We start from the raw sequence: 25,882 nt of genomic DNA, 5'->3' as shown, positions 1-25,882 counted from the left end.
TAATGCATCTTTTATCGTAATGTTCTCTTCGTTGTTACACGTTTCCTCTTTTCTCTCATTGAAATGTGGAATTTTATCAATTAAAATAAGATAGCGAAAATAGAATATTATATTAAAATATTTGACATATTTGATAAAGATGTAATAAAGTACTCGAACTATTAATTTATTGTACAAAGCTAAAGTTCATTTTCTTTGTTTCGTTTTTGAAAGAAATTGTTTATTAAGAATAATATTTCGTGTGTTTACACGAATAAAAGCTTCTTTGTTTTATACTTAATATGAAGACTTATTACCAAATATGATCACATTAAGAAAAAGCTTTGCATATGTATAAAGAGCGACGTCATTTAGCAATAATCACAATTTACAATGTTATATATACGAAAGTAGCTTTATTAATTATCTTATTATGTTCAGTATTTCGATTTAGAAATCTATACCAATTATGTTTACCTTTAATGTTTTCGATTCCGAAAATCTTAACTACTATAGCTGGAAATGTCTTTTACAAACCACAGAAAAATGCAAAAGTTTTTATTCTCTCAACCATACAAAATGCATATTAAAAATTTGTTTCTAGCAAGTGTTCAGTTTAATAATCACAATATAGAACAACAAAGATTATCATTCAATCATTATTTCCATTGCAAAAAAGAACTTGTCATTCGTGCCTGTTACAAAATGCATATTACCTAATCGATCGAACACTCAGCTTGTTTAGATAAATGGAATTTTTGTTGTTACTGGTACTTCGTTTGTGTTTCGAGGTCTCGAACAGCTTTCTACCAACGAATTTCCGCGTTGGCGTGGAAGGAAAGCCTTGCGAGGGCATGCTCTTCTTTAATTCGACAAAATAATTGCGGGCTCAGCGATGACCCCGATTCAGACCACAAGGAAGAGTCCGATTACTTGTTTTACGAACCTTGTGCTCTCTTAATGAACGACTCGCACGTGAATTAGGAAATTCGTGGCTTGATTGGACCTATGGAATATATGTATAGAACTAGTTAACTCCTTGGAACGATTTCATCTGACTCTATTTTTTCATATATGCGCTGCGCATTTAAGAGGGTACTCTTTTTTTTGCATCGGTTTCAAGGCAATTTTTATGATTTTTTGTAGCCAGAAAAATTGACATTAACTTTTGAAATTTTGTAAGTTAATTTATATATACGTATACAAGATTCTCCAATATTTCGAACTATCCTGCTCAGTTTGTTTACAAGTTATATATATAATTTGGTGGAAATATTTAAATGACCTTAAACAATAAGAACATTAACAAAATAAAATATATTTTTTAACCAGAAAAAGAAATCTATTGCTATTCTTCAGGTAATGTATCTAAAAGTAGTGTGTACATATTTCAGAGCAATCGGACCGCACGTTTACTTTCTTTTGGGATTATCTCGAAACTACATTTTTCGAAATGGTACAACGTAAATCTCGTAAACTATCGGTCCGATTGCTCTGAAATTTGTACACACTACTTTTAGATACATTATCTGAAGAGTAGCAATGGATTTTTGCGATTACTTGGTTAGTTTTTTTTTTTTATTGATGATTTTTCTCGTGAAATTTCGGTGAAAAATAAAAAAAAAATATCTTTGGCTCATCATAATTTTCTTAATGGTAAGAAAAAAAAATCCAATTGCTACTCTCTTGCGACAAACTTCAGAAACAATCTAATATTTTTTTTCTTTTTCACATGCAACGTAAAGAATATAATGATGGTACAGCCCACGCGCGTTTCGTGCCGAAGGCCTTCACAAAACTTTTTGAACCGTCACCATTTTTTTTGTTACCTCAAACAATTTTTCATGTGTTCATTAAACCGTTCTTTAGTATGTGTCAAAACATAAAAATATTTTTTTCTATATTTTCGCATTTATACATTTTTTAAGAATAGTACCCATCTGGCGAGCGCTCAGGGTGGCCAGACGCCTTAATGCTATCATTCAGTGTTCCACATAGCATGAAATTAAATGATAAAAGTAAATGATTCTTTAATTATTTGTAACAATGTATGCTCAGTACGAAATATTAATCAATTGTTAATTTCATCTAACTATATCTTTCATTTACTAGACTGTTAATACTCTAACTAAGAAGTCTGCCCTGGAGTGTAAACATTAATAGGTTAGGAACTACATCGTAATCTATACATTAAAAAAAAATAATAAGATACTATAAATAGTTAAAATTAACTTTTTCGAATTTGGCGATAGTACATACGTATATATTTTTAAATCAATATTAATTAGACTGTACAAATTTATGTAAATTTCAATTTTTCTATATTTCTATTTGATTTTGTTAAAATGTTTAAATAAACCTGAAAGAAAGTTGAATTCTACGTAAGAAAAATTTAAACAAACTTCTATGTTTCTTTCTTAACACGTTGACTGTCACGTCACCTATATATAGGTGACAAGAATTTTCACTAGGACATTAAATAAATTAATTCTAGAAGTAAGATGGTAAAGAAAATTGATCTGGATAGGATGGATAACTTTTAAAGAGGTTACAAGAATAAGTACTACCACAAATGTTTGATTACATCATTTTTAATTGGATAAACACAATATTTTAGCCACGTAAGAATTTTCACGATTATTAGTCTGGGTTAGTCAACGTGTTAATAAAGTTTCGTAAGGTGTCGTAACGTACCCCTTTCTATTACCTTTTAAATGTATCCCCTTTGTTGAATTTCGGGACGCACCACTAGAAACTTGCATCTGATTCGCGCCGAATTTAATATTCTAAAATCCCTCTAATTTCCAAAGTCTGATAACGCTAATGGATGGAATGAGAGCGACATGAACAAGGCTTTTCCTTCTTCGAAACCTTGGCTCAAGGCCTCGTGGTGAATAGCGCGATGGAAAACCGAAGCTCGAGAGACCCTGAAGAAGATGGCGAAGAAACAGAAAAAGAAGAAGACCTGACGGAAGGAAAGACCGGGGATCGCGCGAGATACGCACGTAATCATAGTGGCCACTGTTAAATTGATAGCAACTCATACACAATGAACTTCATTTATAATCGTCGACTCTAACTCGAGCTACTTCGGATGGTTACGAAATGCCAGGAGCAAATCTCAACGTCGCCGACGTGTCTCTCTGCCAAACGTCGAACTCGAAATTACGACGTGAGAAATCTGCTTCTGGCATCGATACTACCACCTTTTCCCGCGGGTAGCCGTCATCGAGCTTCTTCGACGCTCTAACGACGCATCACGCAAAGCAATTAGAGGACCACCCTTTCTGGCCAATTTATCACTGTGAGTCTGAACATCAGGGATGAAAGAAATACTCTGCGCTGGATAAAGCAGTGCTTCTCAAACTTCGGCCTTCTATAGACTTACTCGATAAAGGAAGATATTTGATGGATTATCTAGTGTAAAAATTAGTGTAGGAAATCTTATTTGTCTGAGACAAGTTTACTGCCAAACTAATACTCGTGAAAATTTCTACGAGACTAAAGCTTTAGTTCAAGACGATTAGAAACTACGTAATCTAACAGTTGTGATAATACTTAATTTTCCAACGTCGTTAGATTTATTTTATTGAACATCTCACCATCGGAATCAAGTCTTTTAGTTCCTTAGTAAAAAGTCCTGTCACATATATGGGTTAACTCTTTGCACATAGATGTCCCCTCCGAGGGAACATCATAAGCGCAGCTAACTTTGGTAATCATTACAAAAGATAATCTAACGCGAGCGTAAAATTTTTGAAAGTGCATACTTCCTTGAAGGTTTCCATTCAAATATAACAAAATATTAATCGATGTTACGTACAAACTTAGAAAGAGGGGTCCTCGAGTGACAGTCGAAGCGATCAGACGCGTTATAAACTCCGTGCGTAACGTGAACGCGAGTGCCACTACGAGTCAGTTTAAAGTTTACAAGTGAAGTTCTCATTAGTTTAATAGTGTAATAACTGTAATCCAGTATTCACCATTCACAGGAGCGTGCAAGCTTTTCGGTGCAATCTTTTCACCGACATCGTCTCTGCAAATAATACCCCCAATGTACAGCACCACCGAAGTTACACCAATGTCCTTCAAAGAGACAGCTTCCCAAAGAAAGAACAAGCTATCGTAATCGAAGCTAAAGAGGGAATTTCAATAAAAGAGTATGCCCAAGCCTTAGGAAAACTAACCAGTTCAAGTAATATTCGATTTATATCGAGAATTTCCAACGGTAGAATTTGTGTATTTCTCGCTAACAAGAATATCGCAGACAACATTACAGGTAAACACAATCATATTAGAATCAACAACACAAACCTCGCACTGACACCGCTCATCAATAAATACTGTTGCGTTTCGACATAATGAGTAAACACAAACTTTAATAAATAACAATCAGCTTTACAATAGAAATGTGTACAATAGGAATGCAATTAAATATAGCTTCGGAACGTCTGCTCTCAATGGTGTCTTGCTCGAATCTGACAGCTTGACAGGCGATCGATCCGATCGCCTTCTTCTCGCTGTCTTCATGTTCCGGTCGGGAGCACCAGCAGGCCTTGATCCATCCAAAGGGTGCTCGCAACACTGCCTCCCCCTCTGAAGAAGCGGGCGTCCCGACCGCCGCAGTCCCGTTGTTCTTTGCAGCCGTACCCTGGTCCGGAAGAGTGGAAGATGCTGCGTGGCCCCTTCCCTCCGCCGCCTCGGTATTCACTTCACGCCCAAGGGAAAACCACCCAAAAACCTTGGACAAGGCGTGGGTACATGGATCCTTCTTGTCTCCACCCTCCACTTGCGTCTTCGAACTTGAATACTTCTTTCTTGACTGGTCTTCGACTTCTACGAAGACGCCTCTTCTTCTTGGGTGAAGAGGAGCGGAGAACTTCAGTCATCCTGCGATCGGGAAAATTTAATATTCTTGTCGACTTCCTGGTTGTCCAAAATCCAATCCATTCGTCCGGCGATGATCTCTCGGAGTTTCCTTGCAAAAATAAATTCCATATTAATTCCTTTCCCTTTCTAAAAGAAAAAATCGGTGGAGCCGGACTGAATCGGGAAGACGAAAAGGCGAACCAGCACGACAGCAGGGAACCACGCCTTGTGGGTGTGCTATCGGCTCGTTCCCCAATCAATTTCCCAGAACTCTAAACTCGCCTCCTCAACTTCTGATTCCTCTTGGCTCTTCTAGGCGGGTGGTGTCGTCCAAGGTACCATCTGTACACCCAACAACGCTCCCGAGCTCGCGATGTTCCCTCTGACCGACCTGAGCAACAGCGTCGCTCGTCCGGCCAGTGAACAGGGACACCTATTCCTGAGTGCTGACCACCCCTTGCTTACGCTACCTGGGGATCCCCCGGAATCATTCCGTCGGGGTCGTGTCTCGCGGAACACGATCAGGATCACTTCCAGGGAGGCTAGCAGGGCGGTTTCACCCCCCCCCCTATGTCCCCACCCTACTTGGACTGTCCCTTACAATGAACTCACACTGGGGAACTCGGAAACGCATCGTTCCCTGCAACAAACTAAAAGAAAGAGGACCGAGTTACGAAAACAATCTGCGTAACCCAGGCCACTGATTAGTTCTTAGGCTAATCTTCACTCTTCACGATGGTGTCCCTCGACGTCCTCTTTCCTCTTGAAATCGTCCTTTATATTTCGCAAGGCGGCGCACATGGACCACCTTGCACTTCCTCTTGAGTGAACGTTGAATCCTGTAGATGATGTTATTTATTCGGTCCACCACCGTATAAGGACCTTCCCAGTCCGCTTGTAATTTCGGGCACTTTCCTTTCACTCTTCGTGGTTGGTACAACCTCACTCGTTCTCCGGGCTGAAACTCCACTGCGTTCACGCGGCTGTCGTACCAGGATTTCATTTTCGAACTGTAAACATCCAAACGGCGTCCAATAAATTCGTGGATCTTCTTCATTTTTCCTCGGATCCACTCCGAGTATCCTCGTTCTACATCCTCTTCCCTTTCCACTTCCGGAGGCAATCCTCTCCAAAGCTGCAGGGGAAGACGAAGTTCCTGACCATAAAGAATCATCGCTGGCGTTAGTTGGGTAGCTCATGTCGTGCCGATCTATAAGCGAGAAGGAACATGGGAATCCACTCGTCCCAATCACGCTGATGTTCTGCAACAAACATTGAGAGATATTGTAGCAACGTTCTATTCAGACGTTCTACTAGTCCATCGGATTGAGGATGCAGAGGGGTCGTCCGTGTCTTCCTGACCCCAAGCAGCTTCAACAACTCCTTGAACACGGAGGATTCGAAATTTCTTCCTTGGTCCGAATATATCTCCAAAGGTACACCATGACGACACACTACATTTTGTAGAAGAGCTCTTGCCACTGTGACAGCTCGCTGGTCCGGCATCGCGATGACTTCAAGCCATCGAGTGAAGTAATCCGCCACCACCAGCATAAACCTGTTCCTGGCATGGGATCTCGGGAGCGGACCTACAATGTCCAGAGCAAGCCTCTCGAACGGAGCTCCCACGTTGTATATTCAGGTCCCCCGCTCCCCTCTGCCGTGGTCCCTTCTTCGCTGCACAGGTATCACACTGCCGGCACCACTCTACAACGTCTTGTCGACACGAAGACCAGAAGAACTATTGACGAATCTTCGCCAAGGTCTTGTTCACTCCAAAATGTCCAGTTGTAGGAGTATCGTGAAATTCCTTCAGCACCTCCGTAACTCTTTCGCGTGGCACCACCAAAAGAAACGTGGTCGTTGCGCCATCGCGGGACTCCCATTTCCTGAAAAGTAAACTTTCGCGAACCTCCAGCGAATCCAAAATTGACCAGTAATACTTAAGAAAAACGAGCTACGTCTTCCCAGACAGGCTTCTCTCCTTCCCTCTTCTTTTCAAGGATGAAGCCGATTTCTTCATCCTTCCTCTGACTTTCTTTTCATCCCTCGGTGTCCTCTCCCACGGCGAAAAGTCGGTGTATTTTCTTCGTCAAATTTCCTTTGTCCTCTGCTTCTCTCTTCTTTAGTCGGACGCAATTCCTACAATCTTCTTCGACGCAGGGTCTCCTGGAAAGACCATCGGCGTTTCCATGTCTTTCCTTCCCGATGGCGAATGTCGAAGTCGTACTGCTGTAATCGCTCGATCCAACGAGCGATCTGTTCTTCGGGCTTCTTAAAGGTAAGCAGCCAGCGAAGCGCTGCATGGTCCGTCCTAATGAGAAATTTGCGACCGTAAAGAAAGTGATGGAAATGCAGTAATTCTCTTCGGGTGACACAGTAGTTCCTCTCCGACTTCCCTAAGGTTTTGGAAAAATAAGCCACGACCTTTTCCTGTCCTTCATGTTCCTGGGAGAGGACGCCTCCTATAGCGAAATTAAAAGCGTCGGTATCCAAAATAAAATCCTTTTCGATTGCTGGGTAGGCTAAGACCGGGGCCCCAGACAGTCTCTTCTTCAATTCCTGGAAGACTTCTTGGCAATCTTCGGTCCAGAGAAAATTCTGTTTGGCTTCGGTGAGGCGATGCAGGGGCTTGGCGATCCTGGAGAAATCCTTTACAAATTTCCTGTAATAAGTGCACAATCCTAAGAAACTTCTCAATTCCGTAACATTCTTCGGCTGTGGCCATTCCGAAATTGCCTTGATCTTTTCTGGATCCGTCTTGACTCCACTCTCGCTGACGATGTGTCCCAGATACCTTTCTTCCCGACAGAAGATAGAGCTTTTTTGGGGGGCTCATTAATAGTCCGGCTGACGTAGACGTGAGAACACTGTTCGAAGGCGTTCGAGCTCTTGCTCGAAATCAGTCCCGTAGATAATGATGTCGTCTAAGTATACTAGACAAATCTTCCAAGTTAAATCTTGAAGCACGTCCTCCATCAGACGTTCGAAAGTTGCAGGAGCGTTACATAATCCAAAGGGTATCACCTTGAACTGCCACAGTTCTGTTCCTACCGAAAAAGCAGTTTTCTCTCGATCCTTCTCGTCCATAGAGATCTGTCAATATCCGCTCTGCAAGTCTACAGTAGAAAACCACGATGATCCAGCGAGGGCTTCCAGGGTATCCTCAATGCGGGGAAGGAGGTACGAGTCCTTTTTCGTGATCTTGTTCAGTCGTCGAAAATCTACGCAGAATCGCAAACTTTCATCCTTCTTCTTCACAATGACGATGGGAGAAGACCACGGGCTCCGTGATTCTTCGATTACGCCTTGGGCGATCATTTTCTTGACCAATTCGTCCACTTCCGTTCGGCGATGTATAGGCAATCTCCGTGGGGCCTGTTTTATGGGCGAGCAGTCTCCCGTGTTGATGGTGTGCTTCACCCTGTCGCAGTTTCCGAGCTGATTCGAATTCACCGCAAAAACATTCTGAAATTCACAAAGTAGCTCAGCAAATAGTTTCTGTTGTCCTTCTGACAAACTTGAAGAGCAGCGGGAGTACAGTTCCTCCAAATGCTGTGGAATGATCGCCTCCTTCTCCTTCTCGGGTTTCTTCTTCTCGGCGGCCGGTTCGTCCAGGCGAATCTCCGAGTTGCCGGGAAGGTACAACACATTCTGGGACAGATCGATGTTGCAATGGTGTTTCCTCAAAAAGGCTGTTCCCAGGATGCACTTTTCCACCATGTCGACGATGTAAAAGTCTTCTACGGTCGAAAATCCTCCAATGTCGACTTCCAAACCCTCCTTGCCGTAGACCTTAATTTTCTTACCAGTAGTGGAACGAATGTCGAGTCTTGTCCGTATGATGTTCTTCGATGGGCATAATTCTTTCTCCAAAAGATTAACGGAAGAACCCGTGTCTAAAAAAATTCTACAGGGCTTTCCGCCAATTTTTCACATACATACGTCTCCTCCTTTGGAATTTTCGGACCTCCAGTCGCCTCCTGCATCGCCGTACTCTTAACGACCGGGGGGACTGTTATTCTTGGTTCGGCGTCTCCCCCTTACGCCGTCCTCTTCTTGTTTCCCTGAAAAGGTTTCCTCGAAGTTGTCGTTCCTGCCTGACCATTCTAGGCCTTGTAGCAGTCCTTTTGAAGGTGTCTAGTCTTGCCACAGAGCCAGCAGGTGATCCTCGGCACGTCATCGATGAGTTCTTCAGGTCTGTCGGGCCTACTCCTCTTTTCCGGAAACCTTGTAAAATAATTAAAGGGTTTAGCCTTCCGTTTCTCAGGGAATCTTTCTCGTGACTCAACCGTCGAACTACGCGACATTGCCTCGACGGCCTCGATTTCGAGAGCTCTGGTGACGGCGGCTCTTGGAGATGTAAACCCGCCGAGTCGCAGTTCCCGCTGCATAACGGAGCTCTCGACAACGCTGATACAAATTGAGAGGCGGCGAGTTTATCGCGGGTCTCCGCCGGGCAATCGGCGAACGCGGATTGAGCTAATCGTTCTATCTTCGTGGCGAGCGAGGAGATGCTCTCATCTCTCCTCTGTTTATGGCTTTGGAAAAGGACATAGTTCAAATTTGAGAGATTTTTCGCTCCATAGCGAAATTTAAGCGCCGAAACAAGATCTGCAAAATTTTCACATTGGGCAGCGGAGAGCGTCGTGAGGACGCTCCTCGCCGACCCTCCTAAAGATACTGTCACTCCATCCGTTAGCGCGTGCGATGGTCTCAAATTGAATTTTATACTCTTCCCACGAAGCTTTCCCGTCAAAGATGGTCGGTTTTACTGCGTACCCCAAGTTAAACACGCAGGGTCGATCTAACAACGAGGAGGCGGCGGGCGCCCCTACGACAGGGGTAACTGCCGGGCGAACACTATTTACACTATTTACACAATTAACACTCTCTATAACCGGCACTGTTTCCCCAGCCCGAGAGTTCGCGTCGTCACTACCTGAACAATAGCTGTTTTCTATTGGAACAGATACGACCTAAAAACGTTCTTCGATGCTGGCCAGTCGCGTCTCGAAGACCGCCTGTATCCGCCGGTCCTCGGCGTCTTTCTCCCTCCTCCGAGCTTCATCCTCCCTTCGTTGCTCTTGCATTTGTCCAACGAAGCTCCGCTGGAGGTCGGTGAACATCTTCTGCAGGGAGGCTCGGGCGTCGATTGAGGAGAAGGTTCCGTGGATACCGCGGAAGCGCGACGCGGTCGACCACTACGAGTGGGCATCCCACTTCTGACACCAATGTTGCGTTTCGGCATAAACACAAACTTTAATAAATAACAACCAGTTTTACAATAGAAATGTGTACAATAGGAAAGCAATTAAATATAGCTTCGGAACGTCTGCTCTCAATGGCGTCTTGCTCGAATCTGACAGCTTGATAGGCGATCGATCCGATCGCCTTCTTCTCGCTGTCTCCATGTTCCGGTCGCGAGCACCAGCAGGCCTTGGATCCATCCAAAGGGTGCTCGCAACAATACCGACGCATCATAATATCAAATGTTTACCCAACGATTCCCCACGAAATAATAGAAGAAAGTTTTGACAATCTACAAATCAGAAGAGAATCGGCTGTCTTCTTTCTAAGAGCCAGCGTAACAAAGGAAGGGTACTCACACATACTTAGTTTCCGTCGTCAGATTTACATACATCCAGAAGACGTACACAAGGTACCAGAATCCATCAAAATAGAACACGATCAAACAACATACTGGGTGTACCCTTCCACCGAATCAGTAAAATGCTTCTTATGTAAGCAAGAAGGACATGTTGCAAAAAACTGTACAACTAACGATGACCACCCAATAAGTAACGATTCATTACAAGGAAATCACTCTGTTGTTACTACAGAAACGACTGAAACAGTACCTCAATCCAGTTACGCAAACACCCCCCATAAACCAATAAACAAAACCCATACCGAAACAACGGATAACATGGAAGTAGTACAAAACGTAGAAGCAGACCAAACTCCTATGACACTAAAACGTACGCGTGAAGAAATGTCGGACATCTCAAGCAGCATCTCAAACAATATGATAAAGAAGCAAGCCCACAAACCACAAAAAAAAATTATTACTGTCACAGACACCACGGCGAAAAATCTTGATGCTTTGCTAGAGCCCATACAGCATATACTGGATGAACCAGGTAGACCATTAAATTATAATCAGCTTAAAAATTTTGTAGAAAAAGCACAAGGACCCACCAACACCAAGGAGACAGCTTGCAGAATACATAGAGGACACCAACACCCTAGTGACTCTCATGCATGAACTATACCCTCACTTAAATGATAGGAGCATTAAAAACCGTTTTACCAGAATCACTAGAAAACTACTGAAACCTCCTCACTTCAGCATGTCAACAGACTCCCCATTTCCCTCATCTGAGGACGAAACTACGAATGAGACACAGTCTCTACTCTCTAGATCCAACCCTCCTCCAAATTAAATACCTACCTTTTGAGAACAGCTCATGTCAAATAAAATTTGACAGTGGAACGTAAACAGTCTAATCGCTCGATTTGAATTTTTACAAAAACTAATCCACGACCATCAGCCAAATATTTTGTGTCTACAGGAAACAATTTGTAAAGAAGATAAATGCATCAGTATCAAAGGCTTCAATGTTATATTTAAAAACAGACCGAATTCTATAGCTGCAAGTAGAGGAGTCGCAATATACCTAAAAGAAAACATATACTACTCCGATATAATATCCATAATACTTACAACCAATCTGGAAGCAGTTGCAGCCTCAGCTACGTTACTTGGAAAGAGAATATCTACATATCTGCAATGTGTATATCCCGAACAACTATCAACTGCAGGAAGCGGAACTTTCCAACCTCATACAACAAATCCCTAAACCTTTTATTCTATTAGGAGATCTGAATAGCCACAACACGCTGTGGGGGTCAACATACACAAACACCAGAGGCAAAATTATTGAAAATATAATAATCAAAACCGCCCTCGTACTTCTAAATACCACCGAACCACCGCATTTCAACCTATTCAACGGTTCCTATAGCTCGATTGATCTGGCCTTTTGCAGTCCTTCCCTTTGTGATATCACAAAACTTACAGCTTCTCAGGATCTATATAACAGCGACCACTTTCCTTTATTTATCGAACTAATAGGTAGAAATTCAAATGACTTTGTAACCAAACCCAGATGGAAATTCAAAAAAGCGGACTGGCCAAACTACAGTAAAATAATAGAACAATATATCTCACATTGGGAAATGCCTAACAATGAAAACTGCAAACGAATTAACGAGCTATTGGAAGAATTCGGGAAACTAATTAACAACGCAGTCACACACTCCATACCCAAGACTACAAATAACCAACGCAGCAACAATCTGCCATGGTGGAATCAAGAATGCGAAGATGTAATGAGAAACAAGAAAACATGCATTCAATTTTTACAAGAAGCATAAGACCGACACTAATTTAATTGAATTCAAATTTAGAAAAGCAATAACAAGGAAAACCTTGAAACAAGCCAAAAGGGAATGGTGGATGAACTACATATCTTCGCTAATCAGCGGAACGACAAGCGAGGAAATGTGAAGTAACTTAAAGAAAATAAATGGTCAAAAATTCAACTCCAAAATTACCTCCATAAGTGGACCAACCGGTTCCATCACAACTGACTTTAAAGAAATAGCTAACATATTAGCAAATATATTCGCCACGAACTCCAGCAATGCAAATTTTGACCCAAACTTCTTTAGCACCAAAACAAATGTTGAAAAAACATTGTGGCATGACATCAGTGCAGACAATAACAATAACTTAAATATCAAAATAACACTGACTGAACTTCGATCAGCGATTAAAAAACTCCAGTGCAGGACCCGATAATATTCCAAATATTTTCATACAGCAGATGCCTAAAGTAGGGGTGGATTACCTCTTAAATCTTTTTAACTGCATATGGCTAAATAACGTATTTCCAGATAGCTGGCATGAGGCAATAGTAGTTCCAATATTGAAACCAGGCAAGAACAAATCTCACGCTGACAGCTATAGACCTATTGCCCTGACGTGTTGTCTGTGTAAACTTTTAGAAAAAATTCTAAATAAAAGGCTACGATGGTATTTAGAGAAGAACAACCTATTGGGGAAAAACCAATACGGTTTTAGACAACACCGATCAACAATCGACAGTCTCACCACGTTAGACTCAAGTATATGCGAAGCGTTTCGGAAAAAACAACATCTAATTGCCATCTGCTTAGACATCGAGAAAGCGTATGACATGGTATGGAAACATCGAACCTACAAAAACTACAGAAACTAAACGTCAATGGAAATATGCTTCAATTCATCAGCAACTTCATCGGAAACAGATCAATTTATGTCCGAGTAAATGGCCACCTTTCGAATAAAACCATAATCGAGAATGGAGTTCCACAAGGGACAGTAATAAGTGTAACATTATTTCTGGTAGCAATAAACGAAATTACAGAAATCTTTACTAAACCGGTCAAACATGTTTTATTTGCGGATGATTGCACAATTTATATTACGGGTAAAGATATTAAAACTAGCCATCAAATTTTGCAAGACAATCTGGACAAGCTCCAAAACTTTGGATCACACACAGGATTCAAATTTTCCAAGAACAAAACTACTGTAACTATCTTTTCAAACAATAGGAAGGACCAAAATTATCAACCTCAATTGTATCTTGGGCAGCACCAACTAAAAATAACAGACACCCCTAAAATTCTTGGACTAGTTTTCGACAAAAAGCATTCTTTGACTCCGTTCCGTAAGAACCTGAAGACCGAATGCATCCGAAAGCTAAATATCATTAAAAGCATAGCGTCAAAAATCTGGGGAGCTGAATTTCATATCCAGATCAAACATATAAAGCCTTAGTTCTTTCCAAAATAGACTACCGTTCAATTGTATACGACTTGGCAAAACCGCACCTTCTTAAACTACTATCACCCATCCATTTTGCGGGAGTTATAATTGCAACTGGAGCATTTAGGACCAGTCGAGTCGTCGCACTATTAGCCGAAGCCAATGTACAGTCACTAGAAGTTAGAAGAAAGCAACTAAGCCTAACCTACGCAGTTGTCAAATTTTCTACGCCAACAAACCCTATATTTAAATTAATAACATCAGATGATCACTCTATTGCCACCCGCATAAAACCTACGCAACCGAAACCGCTGAACCTACGAATAAAACATTACCTACAAGACCTACAAACTGAAATCCCCCCAGTTCTCCCAAGAACAAGTTCTCACGAGTTTCCAAAAACACAGACGAAAGCATCATACAAGCTCTGTTCCTAGAACTAGCTAACGATTGCCCAAACCACAAACAACTATTTACCGATGGATCGAAGTCTAAAGAAGGGACAGGATGTGCAGTACGCAAGCCCGAAGACAAACTCCTATTCAAGCTGCCTAATTCATACTTAGTCTTCTCTAGCGAAGCGCATGCTATCCTCCAAGCCCTGCTACATGTTAAGAAATCAGCATACGACAAAAGGCCTAGCCGATTAAGATGGTCAAAACTGCCCTTAGAGCTTTTTCAATGGCTCTTGAATCATTCGAAAGCTGACCAAGAAAAACCCCTCTGAGTAAAATTTTAACCCTCTAGCTTGCCCGTGAGGGTAGTTACAGGGTAAAATAGATTTTACGCTTTTCGGCGCATTTTCCGGTTTCAAATGCATTCTAAAATTCTAAAAAAAATTTGACACATTTCGGATCCTAAGGCGCATTTTTGAGAATTTTTTCAAATTTGTTTGTTGCAAACTGTGGCCGTAAAAAATGAAAAACCTCAAAAAAATCGGAAAAACATTTATTTCTCAAAAATATGAAAACATGCTATTCTACTGTTTGGTTCCCTGATAAAGTACAATAACAGGCAGTGTCGTCAATTTTTTTTAAATCTTTTGTTCGGCTGCTTCATTGTCAAAAACAATAAAAACTGAATTTTTTCGACGTTTTTGCTGCGAAGAGGAAAGTTACACTTGTTAGCTTTGTCGTGAGCATATATTAAGTAATTTTTAGCATTATTACACTGAAACAAGCAATTATTTTACCTAAAAAATTTGATTTAAAAGAAAGAAAAATTTGTATTCTGTTGGATATATACAGGAATGTTCGCATCCCTAGCAATATCGTCGATCGACGTGGCTGTTAAGGCGTCAGACTAGGGAGCGGGGATACTCTTAGCGTTCGAATCCCCTTATCGGTAGCATTTTTTTTTCTATACGTCAAACTTTATTTTTTCTATTTCTTATTATGTATATGGTTTATTCATATAAGTTTGACAATATTTATTTAGCGTTTTAAAAATATTTAAGTCACATTTTGACGTAAAATACATAAAATCTATTTTACCCTGTAACTACCCTCACGGGCAAGCTAGAGGGTTAAAATTTTACTCAGAGGGGTTTTTCTTGGTCAGCTTTCGAATGATTCAAGAGCCATTGAAAAAGCTCTAAGGGCAGTTTTGACCATCTTAATCGGCTAGGCCCTTTATTATATTAACCGACTCCTTAAGTTCCATATCTGCCTTGCAAATTCTGGAAACCACCAATACAATAATACAGAACGTCATTGAAAAAAACGCTATTTTCAACAGCACTGGAAAAGACCTCATATACTCTTGTATCCCATCACATGTTGGTATAAAAGGAAACGAAGCAGTAGACGCAGCAGCAAAAGAAGCGAGCTCCCTTCCATCTGAAACACACTGTACACCTGTTTCCAATCAAGACCTTCAGAAACACCTCACCAAAGTCACAAAGGAACGATGGAACCAAGACTGGATAACTTCAAGACCTACTGCTATACATAACATTCGCAACAATATTTACGATATTAGTCCGGCAGTATCTATGAAGCGAAAAGATCAAGTGATTTTAACCAGAATAAGAATAAGTCACACCAGAATTACACATTCATTCCTTATCGCGAAAACAACCCCAACGATGTGTGATGCATGTAAGACGCGAATCTCCATAGAGCACATCCTAGCCCACTGTTCCAAATATAGTGCAAAAAGGAGGCGATATAATATATCGAACGTAGCAAACATGTTACAAAAGGTAGACTCATGTAGAACAATTCTATCCTTTCTGGAAGATATCGGAATCTATAATCAAATATAAAATCTATATGACTACAACACAGACGCAAAGCAAATGTGGTCACTCATAACCTGAGAAGGTGCATGTGACCTTAATTATCCAATTAAAAAAAAAAAAAAAAAACTTAGAAAGATAAAGTATGAACAGTACACACTTAAAAAAAGCGAAAAAGAGTATCTGTATAATAAAGTACGGCGTATGAATATATTATACTTCGCATGTAATGATGCAATTTTTAAAGGTAATCAAAGAAGTCTAAGATTGTATCCTAAAAGATAGGAACATTATATAATATCTCCTAATTCAAACATTTTCTGCTATATTTTCTGAAATAATGTAGAACGAATGTTGTTTTTATTGAATAGCATAAAGTCCTTACAAGGCAGACTTATCTGATGGACCGTTACTTGGCTTCCAATAAAAGCTATCTCATTAAAAGCAAGTATCTTTTACTGTTTTTCACAGATGTAGTAAGAGCTTTACTGCATAAGATAAACGACACTTATTAGTAATTTGAAGCACGAGATAGTGGGGAGGGTAGGATGAAGTTTAGGATATGCGGTTGGTAGTAATGGAAAATAACGTTAAGCTCCGGAACAGTATTGATTTGCGTTGAAGATGGTTTGGTACCTTTTATAGCCTCCCGATCGATTAAAAGCGTAGACGGAAAAGTAAGGTATATTGAATAGTAATATATAATCAGTTGATGGATGATTCCCAACAAATCTCAAGATTTCCATTTATTGCTTGCGAATTTGAATAAAATATTCCTCGCCTCACGCGATCGTAATTGGTAAATTTCAAATAATCTAACCGTATATTTTAATCTGTGTAATGTGTTCTCTTGTATTAATGTAATTAATACAAGTTAAAGGTTTCAACTGAATTATAATTCATTTCTAAGCAAACAATCGGTATTGTTCAAAGTTTCTCTAAATTACGTCATTACATAAGTTTTGACATGATTTATTACTCACATTCTAGTAGATTTTAGGCAAATGATTTATTTATTAAATTACATAATTTCGTTTAATTTTCTATGGTCTTTCCAAATAACTTTGATGGCGTTCATATTCCTTTTATTATAAAAACTGGAAGGGTTAATATTAAAAAAATGGATCAACTTGTTTGTTTTCGTCTAAATAAATTTAATTCTATTGGAAAAAGAAGATAAAATAAGAAAACATATTCAGTAATAAGTTGTGTGCATATTAATTATATTTCTTACAATTAGATTAAATAGTGCAGATTTTTAAAGTATTTAATGACTTTTCAATGTTTCAGTAACTTCTCGTAACTTTTATCAGAAAGGTTACACATAAAAAGGTATACGAGACGTGTTATCGTCACGTTCTAAAATATAAAATGATTGTATTATTATATTGTAGAATATCTGCGCTTATCGAAAATGAAAAGACTATAATTATGAGTGATGTACTCGAATATCTGAAGAAGTTGCAGGCAATAGAATCGTAATAGTATTTTTTTTTATCATTTTTCAAGTGAGGCGATATCGGTAGTTATCACAACTGAATAATCTTCTCTATATTAAGAGAAAACAGTCACTTTAACAAGCATAATAAAGTAACGATCAATATTATCTGGAGATAAGATTATTATACTGATTAAAAAATGTACTTATTAAAAACATTTGACAGATAGTCAGGTTTCCTGTTTGTAAGTGAACAATTAAGCAACTTTGTTTAACCGCTTAAGGACCATTCCCGAGGTAACTCGGGTAAATTTTAATTTTATTTTCACATATTTATATTAGGATTAATGTTACCAAAAGTAATCAGTAGATATCAACTTTCAGGCCCGAAATGGCGTTTATGAGGGATATATATATGTTCAGTAAATAAAATTCGTCCATAAAAAAAATGTGTTATCTTTTCCATTTTTTAATTTTGTAATGATTACTGAAGGGATTAATCTATATTTTTCTCAAAGAAGAGCAATATTTAAAGTTTTCTTTTTGTTTAAAGAACATACTATATATAATTTTTATTTCGGATATTGTGTATAGGTAATGATCATTCAATATTAAAGAGTGAAATTTTCAACTTGTTTAATTAATACTTTTTTTTAGAAAGAAAATATTACATATAATTTTTATGGTCGATATCATGCATAAGTTTTATTAATCCTAATAACTCTTTACTCATGTTCTCTGTTTGTTTCTTATTTCTATTTCGATTAAAATTTGCTTAGGTCCAGATTATTGTTGCACGAAATTGTTAAATGAGACTATTATGTTCTCGTAACTGGTAAAAAAACAAGAATACATCCTTCAATTCTAACGTCTTTTCGATAAGCATCGAAAAACACGTTTCTTATCTTATACTTGTAGTTCGAGACGTTTATCTAAATAAGAATTTTGCTCATCCTTCGTGAGTACTCCTTTAACTGATTATCGATGACACCGAGGCACTATTATTTTTACAATACCATTACCTCCGGATGGTTATACAAATATTTAGTATCATTCCATCGATTATAGTTACACGAAATTGTGAAATGATACTATTTAGTCCTCGAAACTGGTAAAAACAAAAAAGAAATCTTTTAATTATAATTTATTTCCTAACCAGTATCAAATAGTTTTTTCTGTTTATCTTTTATTTTGAACTCGAGACTTTTATTTAAATAAGAATTCTGCTCATTCCCGCGAGTACTCCTTGAATTGATTGTCGATTACACAAACGCATTATTATTTTGCCCCTAGAATACACCGCAAGCGCCGAAACTGTACCGTTCGCCGTATGGGTGCCTGGGTTGACGATCGTTTCGCGGAGGAGGAGGCGGTTCCGATTGACCAGGGCCTGAGAAGAAGGAAGACTTCGTGCATCCTGGGCCACGTTTGCGATGGTGGCGGTCCAGGTGCGATTTATCAGCCTTCAAAGAACTTTAAATCGTCCACGTCCTCAGCATCGCTGTTGCCGTTACGCCGTCAATTCACCAGACAGCTGTACGAGTGGCCGTGCTTACCGTTGTTCAAGTCAAGGACGAAACTAGACCGGTTCCGGATCGGTCCGTACGTCGTGGTTATTCGTGCGTTGTAACTTTTTTGTAGCGGTGCGCGCGTGTATCGAGTGCTGCGGGAAATACAGAAGAGAGAAAACAGAGCATAAAGAGAAGAAAAACGAAAAACAACGAATATTCTCGTTCGTGTCAGAGAGAGAGAGAGAGGGGGGGGGGTAACCGAAAGACGAGTTTCTTTGTTGATCAAGAGTAAACGAACGGAATCATTTCGAGTAGAAAATAAAAGATCAAGAAGAAGAAATAGAAGAAGTGGAGTTCCATGTCGTCGTGTTGGCTTTTGTATGACCGCGCCTAAACATCAGGGCCCTCCTTATATCACTTGGTATCACCATCATGGCCGAGTGGGCCAGGTTCAACGGTGAGGAGAAGCTGACCCAATCGAATGACACGATAAAAACGGGGATCACCAGAAGTGTCGATCACAACGACGCAGCGTTGCGTGCCGATTTGAAGAATGGCGAGATTGCGACGAGAAACGGCGACGAGGAATTTCTGATTGAGAGGAGACGCTCCACGGGGCACAAAACTCCGCAGGAGATGCCGCGTAGAACGGAATCGCGGAAAGGCGACGAGGCAACCTCGGTGGAATTGAATTTCGCCAAGGACGCTCAGCGGCACAGGAAGAAATCCGATCAGATCGGGATCCTCGTCGAGGAACAATTGAAGACGTTGAACGATCAGAGTTACGAGAACGACGTGGTCAGCGAGAAGTCGGAGGACGAGGAGGAGCAGAATTGTTTAGAGAAAACGTACAACAGTTACGATGTGCCTGGCTCGAGGATACGCCAAGAAGCGAGACAAGAACTGAAGGAATACTCGCAGAACTCCGTGAAAAAATCGGACAGCCTGTACAAGGAGGATGGTTCCAGTCCGCAGAAACGCAAGAACGTTCTCACGGATAGGAACTCGATCTTCGATTCGCCTACGAGGATTTTGTCGTCGAAGAATCGCTCGTCATCCGAGAACAGCACCGAGAAGCTCGTTAACGGGAAATCGCTGAGGGAAGACAAGCAACAGCATCACGTGAAATTCAATAAAGATTCGAAGAAGCAATACTCCCGCGAGGATAGATCGCAGCCAAGCCCTTCGATTCCCACCTCGGCTACCAGCAGCTCCGAGGATAATACTAGTTTAGGGCAACTCTGCGAAGCGACGCCACCCGACGGAGGCTGGGGCTGGGTGGTGGTCGCAGCCTCTTTTATGGTTAACCTTATCGCGGACGGTATCACGTTCTCTTTCGGCGTGATCTTCGTCGAGTTTTTAAACTACTTCGGCGAGGGGAAGTCCAAGACCGCTTGGATCGGCAGCCTGTTCATGGCGATGCCGTTGCTATCGGGCCCGGTGGCTAGCTTCATGACGGATAGGTACGGTTGCCGAAGAGTCACTATAGCGGGCAGTATTCTAGCCACCACGGGCTTCGTGATAAGTTCTTACGCCAACTCGATGGAAGTTTTGATATTCACTTTTGGCATTCTCGCTGGTTTCGGTTTGTCCCTATGCTTCGTGGCGGCCGTTGTCATCGTTGCTTACTACTTCGACAAGAAGAGGTCCTTTGCAACAGGCTTGTCCGTGTGCGGTAGCGGCATCGGGACGTTCATTTTCGCACCTGTCACGCAATACCTGCTCGCCGAGTACGGTTGGCGAGGAACGACCCTAATTTTGGCTGGTTTGTTCTTGAACCTAGCCGTGTGCGGGTGTCTGATGAGAGACCTCGAATGGACCACTACGAGAGCGAAAGCGAAAACCGAGGAGAGGAGGAAAATTCGCGAGAAAAAGAGAACCAGGGTACAAAGTTCCAGCGTCGATTCGATATCCGCCAACAGTTCGCTGAACACTCTAGCGATAATGGAGAATCTTCGCCTTCAAGAGGAGGAAGACGGAGAAAAATTGTTCTCCAGTCTGGTGAGCCTGCCAACTTTTGTTAAAAACGGGGAGAAGGTTCCCCTGGAGGTGCTGGAATTATTGAGTACACGGAAAAACGTATACAACGTCTTGCTGCAAAATTATCCGAGCCTTCTAATATCGTCGAGAAGCTTCAGCGATTCCGGGGCACTTCACGAGCAGCTTAGCACACCGTCGGCGAGGTTCGTGCCCACGCCTAGCTCATTGTCGGAACTGAAGGATGGTGAGAACAAGGACAAGGTCTCGCCGAACGACGATCAGACCCTTCAGCAGCAAGCGGACGCCGCGTGGCGTTTGTGGTGGTTGAAAAAGATCAATCTCGATACCACTCTGAGAAGGTCCAGCACCCTCGAGCACACGAGAAGGCTACCCACTGCTTATCTGAAGGACATTAGAATGCATAGGCACAGTCTTACCTACCGAGGTGCCATGTTGAATATACACCGATACCGGCTAAGGGCCTCCAGTTGTCCTGATATTTATAGAAATTCGATGACCACTATCGCGAAGACAAAACTCGTTTGGTACGCCGGTCTCTGGGAGTTCTGGGACCTCGTCGTCGATATGCTCGACTTCTCGCACTTCGCCGACTCGCGTTTCTTGCTATTCGCCATCAGCAATTTTCTCTTGCACACGTGGTACGACGTACCTTACGTCTACCTCACGGACAACGCTATCGAGATGGGGTTTAGCCAGACCGATGCCTCCATCCTGATATCGGTGATCGGGATCTCCAATATGGGCGGCGAGGTAAGAAACAATTTCACGTATTATCTCCTTTACCGAATGTCGAATTGATAATTCTTGTTTGAGAACTTTAACACCTTGACGTGTTGACGATTCGTAACGAATGGGAATAATTAGGTTTCAGTTGAAAGTAATTTGGAAGGAATATTTTTCTTGAATGTTATTGGATCAATCGTGATACCATATGAAAACACGATAATACAAATAAATCTTCAAGGTTATTTAAAGGGTTACGCCACATTATTCACCCGAATTTTTAGGCTTTTCCAAGAATTTTTATTGAAGCGATAACAAGATTTTGTTTACATTGAAGTACATTAATGTATTACATAAGTATTCGACTAGAAAATCATTTTTTATTTTTCTCATTTTTTAAAACAAATGGCGGTTTGGCAGACAATTTAGTGGAGCGCCTGAAAAATAAATGATTTTGCGGTGGACACGATAACTTGAACTTGGTTCAAGTTAGAACAGTGAAGCGAAACTAATTAGTTTCCTTAATACAAAAGCTAGTAAAATGCACAGCCGTTTAAAAAAATGTATATTTTTAACAAAATGTCATTGTACCAAAATAAGACATATAAAAACCTAAACTTGCGGTACTTAGAGTTGCATAAAAAATACAAATATTAATATAATAAAAAAAATCTACGTATTTCGCTAGAAAAGTTTTCGTTACGCTGATGCGTTATATTTATTTTCTAAATGTCGCTGCTTATACAAGATAATATAGGATGCAATATTTTGTTTTTTAAGGCATTAGGTTTCTTTTATAACATTGCCGTGTATTGTTAACAGTAAAAAGTTTCGATATAAACATACTTTCTCATTGATAAATTAATCAATGGTACTAAAAGTGTAAGTATTGAATTTATTAACATTGAACATTTTATATAAATAATTGGACTCATAAATATATGTAAAAATTAAGAAAGAAGTCAAAAATCTCTCAGAATTGTGCAGGAAATCCGAAAAGTTTATGTACCTAATACTTCTGCCAATTTGATGAATTAGAATTATCTTATTCCTCGTGTTCAAATATTCTTAGGGGCAATAACGCTAAGTTAATAAGTTTGCTTAAAATTTTTTTCTTTTTACTCGAATTCTATCAATGGAAACGGCAATCGCGAAACTGTAATATAACTGAAGATACGGTTACCTTAAAATCAAGCGATAGACACACGTATTGTGCTTCACGTTGCTTAACATTGGCTTGTCAATTTTCCGACATGTCGATAATTCCAAATAGCGATGTTCATTGTTGAACGGGTTCTCTTCTTCGATCCATTACTTTGTTCCTTTATGTGTTCCAATATTAGTTCGCTTCGCTGCTGTTTATCGGTCACCAAAGAGTGGTTATTTCCACTTGCTGGTTCACCAAGGCATAATTTCAGAAAAGGATGCTCGTCGGTGTAAATAAAATTTTTTAAAAATTTAATTCCAGAGCGGTTTATTCCCTAGTTCTATTATTATTTCAACGTATTTGAATTTACCGGTGCCATTATCCACCAATCGATATGTATCTTTCATCTAAAATTCCACGTTCTATAGAGTGACCCATTTGATTTAACCATAAATATTTCCGTTCATGATATGAAAAAATGTCTTATTTTTATAAAAATGTTAAATAAATTCAACACATATAAATATAAATAAGCATACCAAATTTCAAAAGTTTATGTCAAGTACTTTGGCTTGAAAAAGATCATGAAAATTGTTTCGAAAGTGGTCAAAAAAGACTACCCCTTTAAAGTAACTTAAAATTTGCGAAATTTAAGATCTTGTAATTTAACTAAGACACGCCAAATGTGGAGCATTCTTTTCATAAATAACGAACAGATCGATGACACATATAAGATTGATGACTTCGTTAAATCGGGAACCTTCCTAAATGTTCTTATTACGTCAAGCTCGTCTTAGGTCACTCAATGACGCAATACAACAGATCCATTCACCCTCCTTGATCTCATTTGATTGTAAACTCCCTTTGACCCTGAATTCACGTCACGCAAGGGTTATCCGAGGGATGCGGTGGTGAGGTTAACATGGAAATAATGCTTGGAAAATTTATCCCTCCGCTATTGATTCCTCAGGAACTACACCTTCGACCTCGTCTGATCTTGGCAGTTAAAATGCAATGTGTCGTGCATATTGTAATAGTTCTTATGTATTTATCATTAGTGATAATATCTAAACTAATTTTATTAATTATTAGAAAGAAGTAATGAATAAAAGATGGAATGAAGGAATAAAGATGCTCTATCCTTTTTTTACCAACTGGAAATTTAAGGCTTTATATTACAATAAATGACCACGTATTATAGGTCGATGAATTTGGCTAAGCAAATGCTATTATAGATATAGATATGTAGGGTTCCATTTTAAAAAATTAATTTGTTTTCCAAATTTGACCTATTACTCTGTAATCACAACAAAATTATTTATAATATATAATTTGTCTATTTTGACCAAATAACTTTTGTAAAAACATGTTTTTGATATTTTTATAGCTATAAATTTTACGCGTCCAAGGTAGTTTCTCCCCTTAATTCAATTCGAGATACCACCAAGCGTTTAAAAATTAAAAGGTAACTGCATGCTTATTTTTCAGATTCTACTTGGCTGGGCAGGTGACAGAGCATGGGTGAACGCATCCGTTGTGTACGCAGTTTGTATGGCTTTTTGCGGTGCGGTTACAGCTTTAATACCTATGGTGGTCAGCAGTTATTACACTTTGTGCGCGATATCTGGTGCTTTTGGATTATTCATTGGAGCCAACTACAGTCTCACCAGCATCATCCTCGTCGATTTAATCACTTTGGATAGGTTCACGAACGCGTACGGACTGCTGCTTTTGGTTCAGGGTGTTGCCAATCTCATGGGCCCCCCGTTAGCTGGTAAGAGTGAAATGAATTCGCTGATATTTTCAACCAACTCGTAATTATGCACATAGTGAACCCAAACTATCGATTCATTAACGGAACTCGTTTATCAAGGTAGACTCCCACTCTAGAATACTGTAAAAAGACGTTTCTTTTTGAATTGTTGGAATATTTTTGATAGCAACTATTTCAGAGCTTGCATATTCGTTTATACTTAGTTCCAGAGAGTATATACTCGGTTGGAGGAAAGTTTCTGACCATTTGGATATTTGTGGAAGATTCGCAAATTAATGGAAAGGACGTGAAGAACATTTGAAGACCTTTAAATTGTTTTTTCAATGGAACGTTACAAATTATTTTTTAATTACTTTTTAATAGGGAGTTTTGAAACTTTAAATATTTTTAAAATATTTGTAATTTGTTGTATTTCGATACACCAATCTATGATTAAATGTTAAAATACGAACTTACCACCTATTTTTCATTAATTTGTGAATTTTCCACGAATATCGAAGTAGTCGGAAACTTTTCATCGACGGAGTATCTTCTTTTCTTAAAGAATTATATATTTATAGACGAAATATGTTGTCCGAACTACTTGGATAAAAAAACACGCTGTCTTACCGTCCTCATTTTCCATATTCTATTTATAAAACCTTAAGTTTGTGTAAACAGGATAAATCAACTTATTTTTAACGTTTAGTGTATGAGACCCTCCTAATCTTTTCTTAGGTGAACTATGATTAGAAGAATTGGCCGTTCAAGGTCGCTTTCCTAACTGCCAATCACATCAGATACGATTACTATACATATAGGGCGGGGCACTTAAGACAGGTCACCTGGGTGACTCGTTTATTTTTAGAGATAGAAAGGAGTAATTGACACAGAAATTGCTTGGTTTCGTGGTGAGTCTAGCATAGTAATGCTTGTTAATTCTAGATGGTAGCTTCAAGGGTATTTCAAAAAAGTTAAATTGTTTTCCAGTGGAAAGATACATTTTTTTGTTTAATTTGCTTCTAACAGGAAATTGAATCTTAAGTCGAAAGTCATGCAAGGTCACCAAAGAACAATTATAAAGAAAAATATTTCGTTCCAAGAGACAAATGTTAGAGACGAAATGTTACGTCTTTACATTCTTGCCCCAATCATTTTTTGTTCTATTTTTAAATATAAACGACAGGTTTAGGTGATCATATTATATCATGTCATTGTTGCCTAGCACCACAAGCTCCGTGGCTCAAGGGATTTCCTCAACTTTATTTATTACTGTAGTACAGTGACGTTAACTTGTGTTACGTCGCAGGGGAAACTCGAATAATTTCATATTATGGTCTATTC

General features: G+C 39.7%; 1 protein-coding gene across 2 annotated transcripts in view; it reads left to right on the top strand.

The window, feature by feature from the left end:
* The window catches only part of LOC128891202 (uncharacterized), a 46,037-nt gene that overhangs the window by 9,476 nt on the left and 10,679 nt on the right, over nucleotides 1-25,882 (top strand). For both annotated transcript variants that reach the window (XM_054150522.1, XM_054150521.1), the window contains 2 exons: nucleotides 18,697-21,665; nucleotides 24,274-24,559. In XM_054150522.1, coding sequence (XP_054006497.1) covers nucleotides 19,347-21,665; nucleotides 24,274-24,559 — 2,605 coding nt within the window. In that variant the 5' untranslated portion in view covers nucleotides 18,697-19,346. The remainder of the gene's footprint in view (nucleotides 1-18,696; nucleotides 21,666-24,273; nucleotides 24,560-25,882) is intronic.

The sequence above is a fragment of the Hylaeus anthracinus genome, unplaced genomic scaffold (assembly GCF_026225885.1).
Source record: "Hylaeus anthracinus isolate JK02 unplaced genomic scaffold, UHH_iyHylAnth1.0_haploid 12001, whole genome shotgun sequence".
Lineage (NCBI taxonomy): Eukaryota > Metazoa > Arthropoda > Insecta > Hymenoptera > Colletidae > Hylaeus > Hylaeus anthracinus.
Note: the sequence above shows the minus strand (reverse complement) of the source record. Positions and strands in the feature narration are given on the sequence as shown.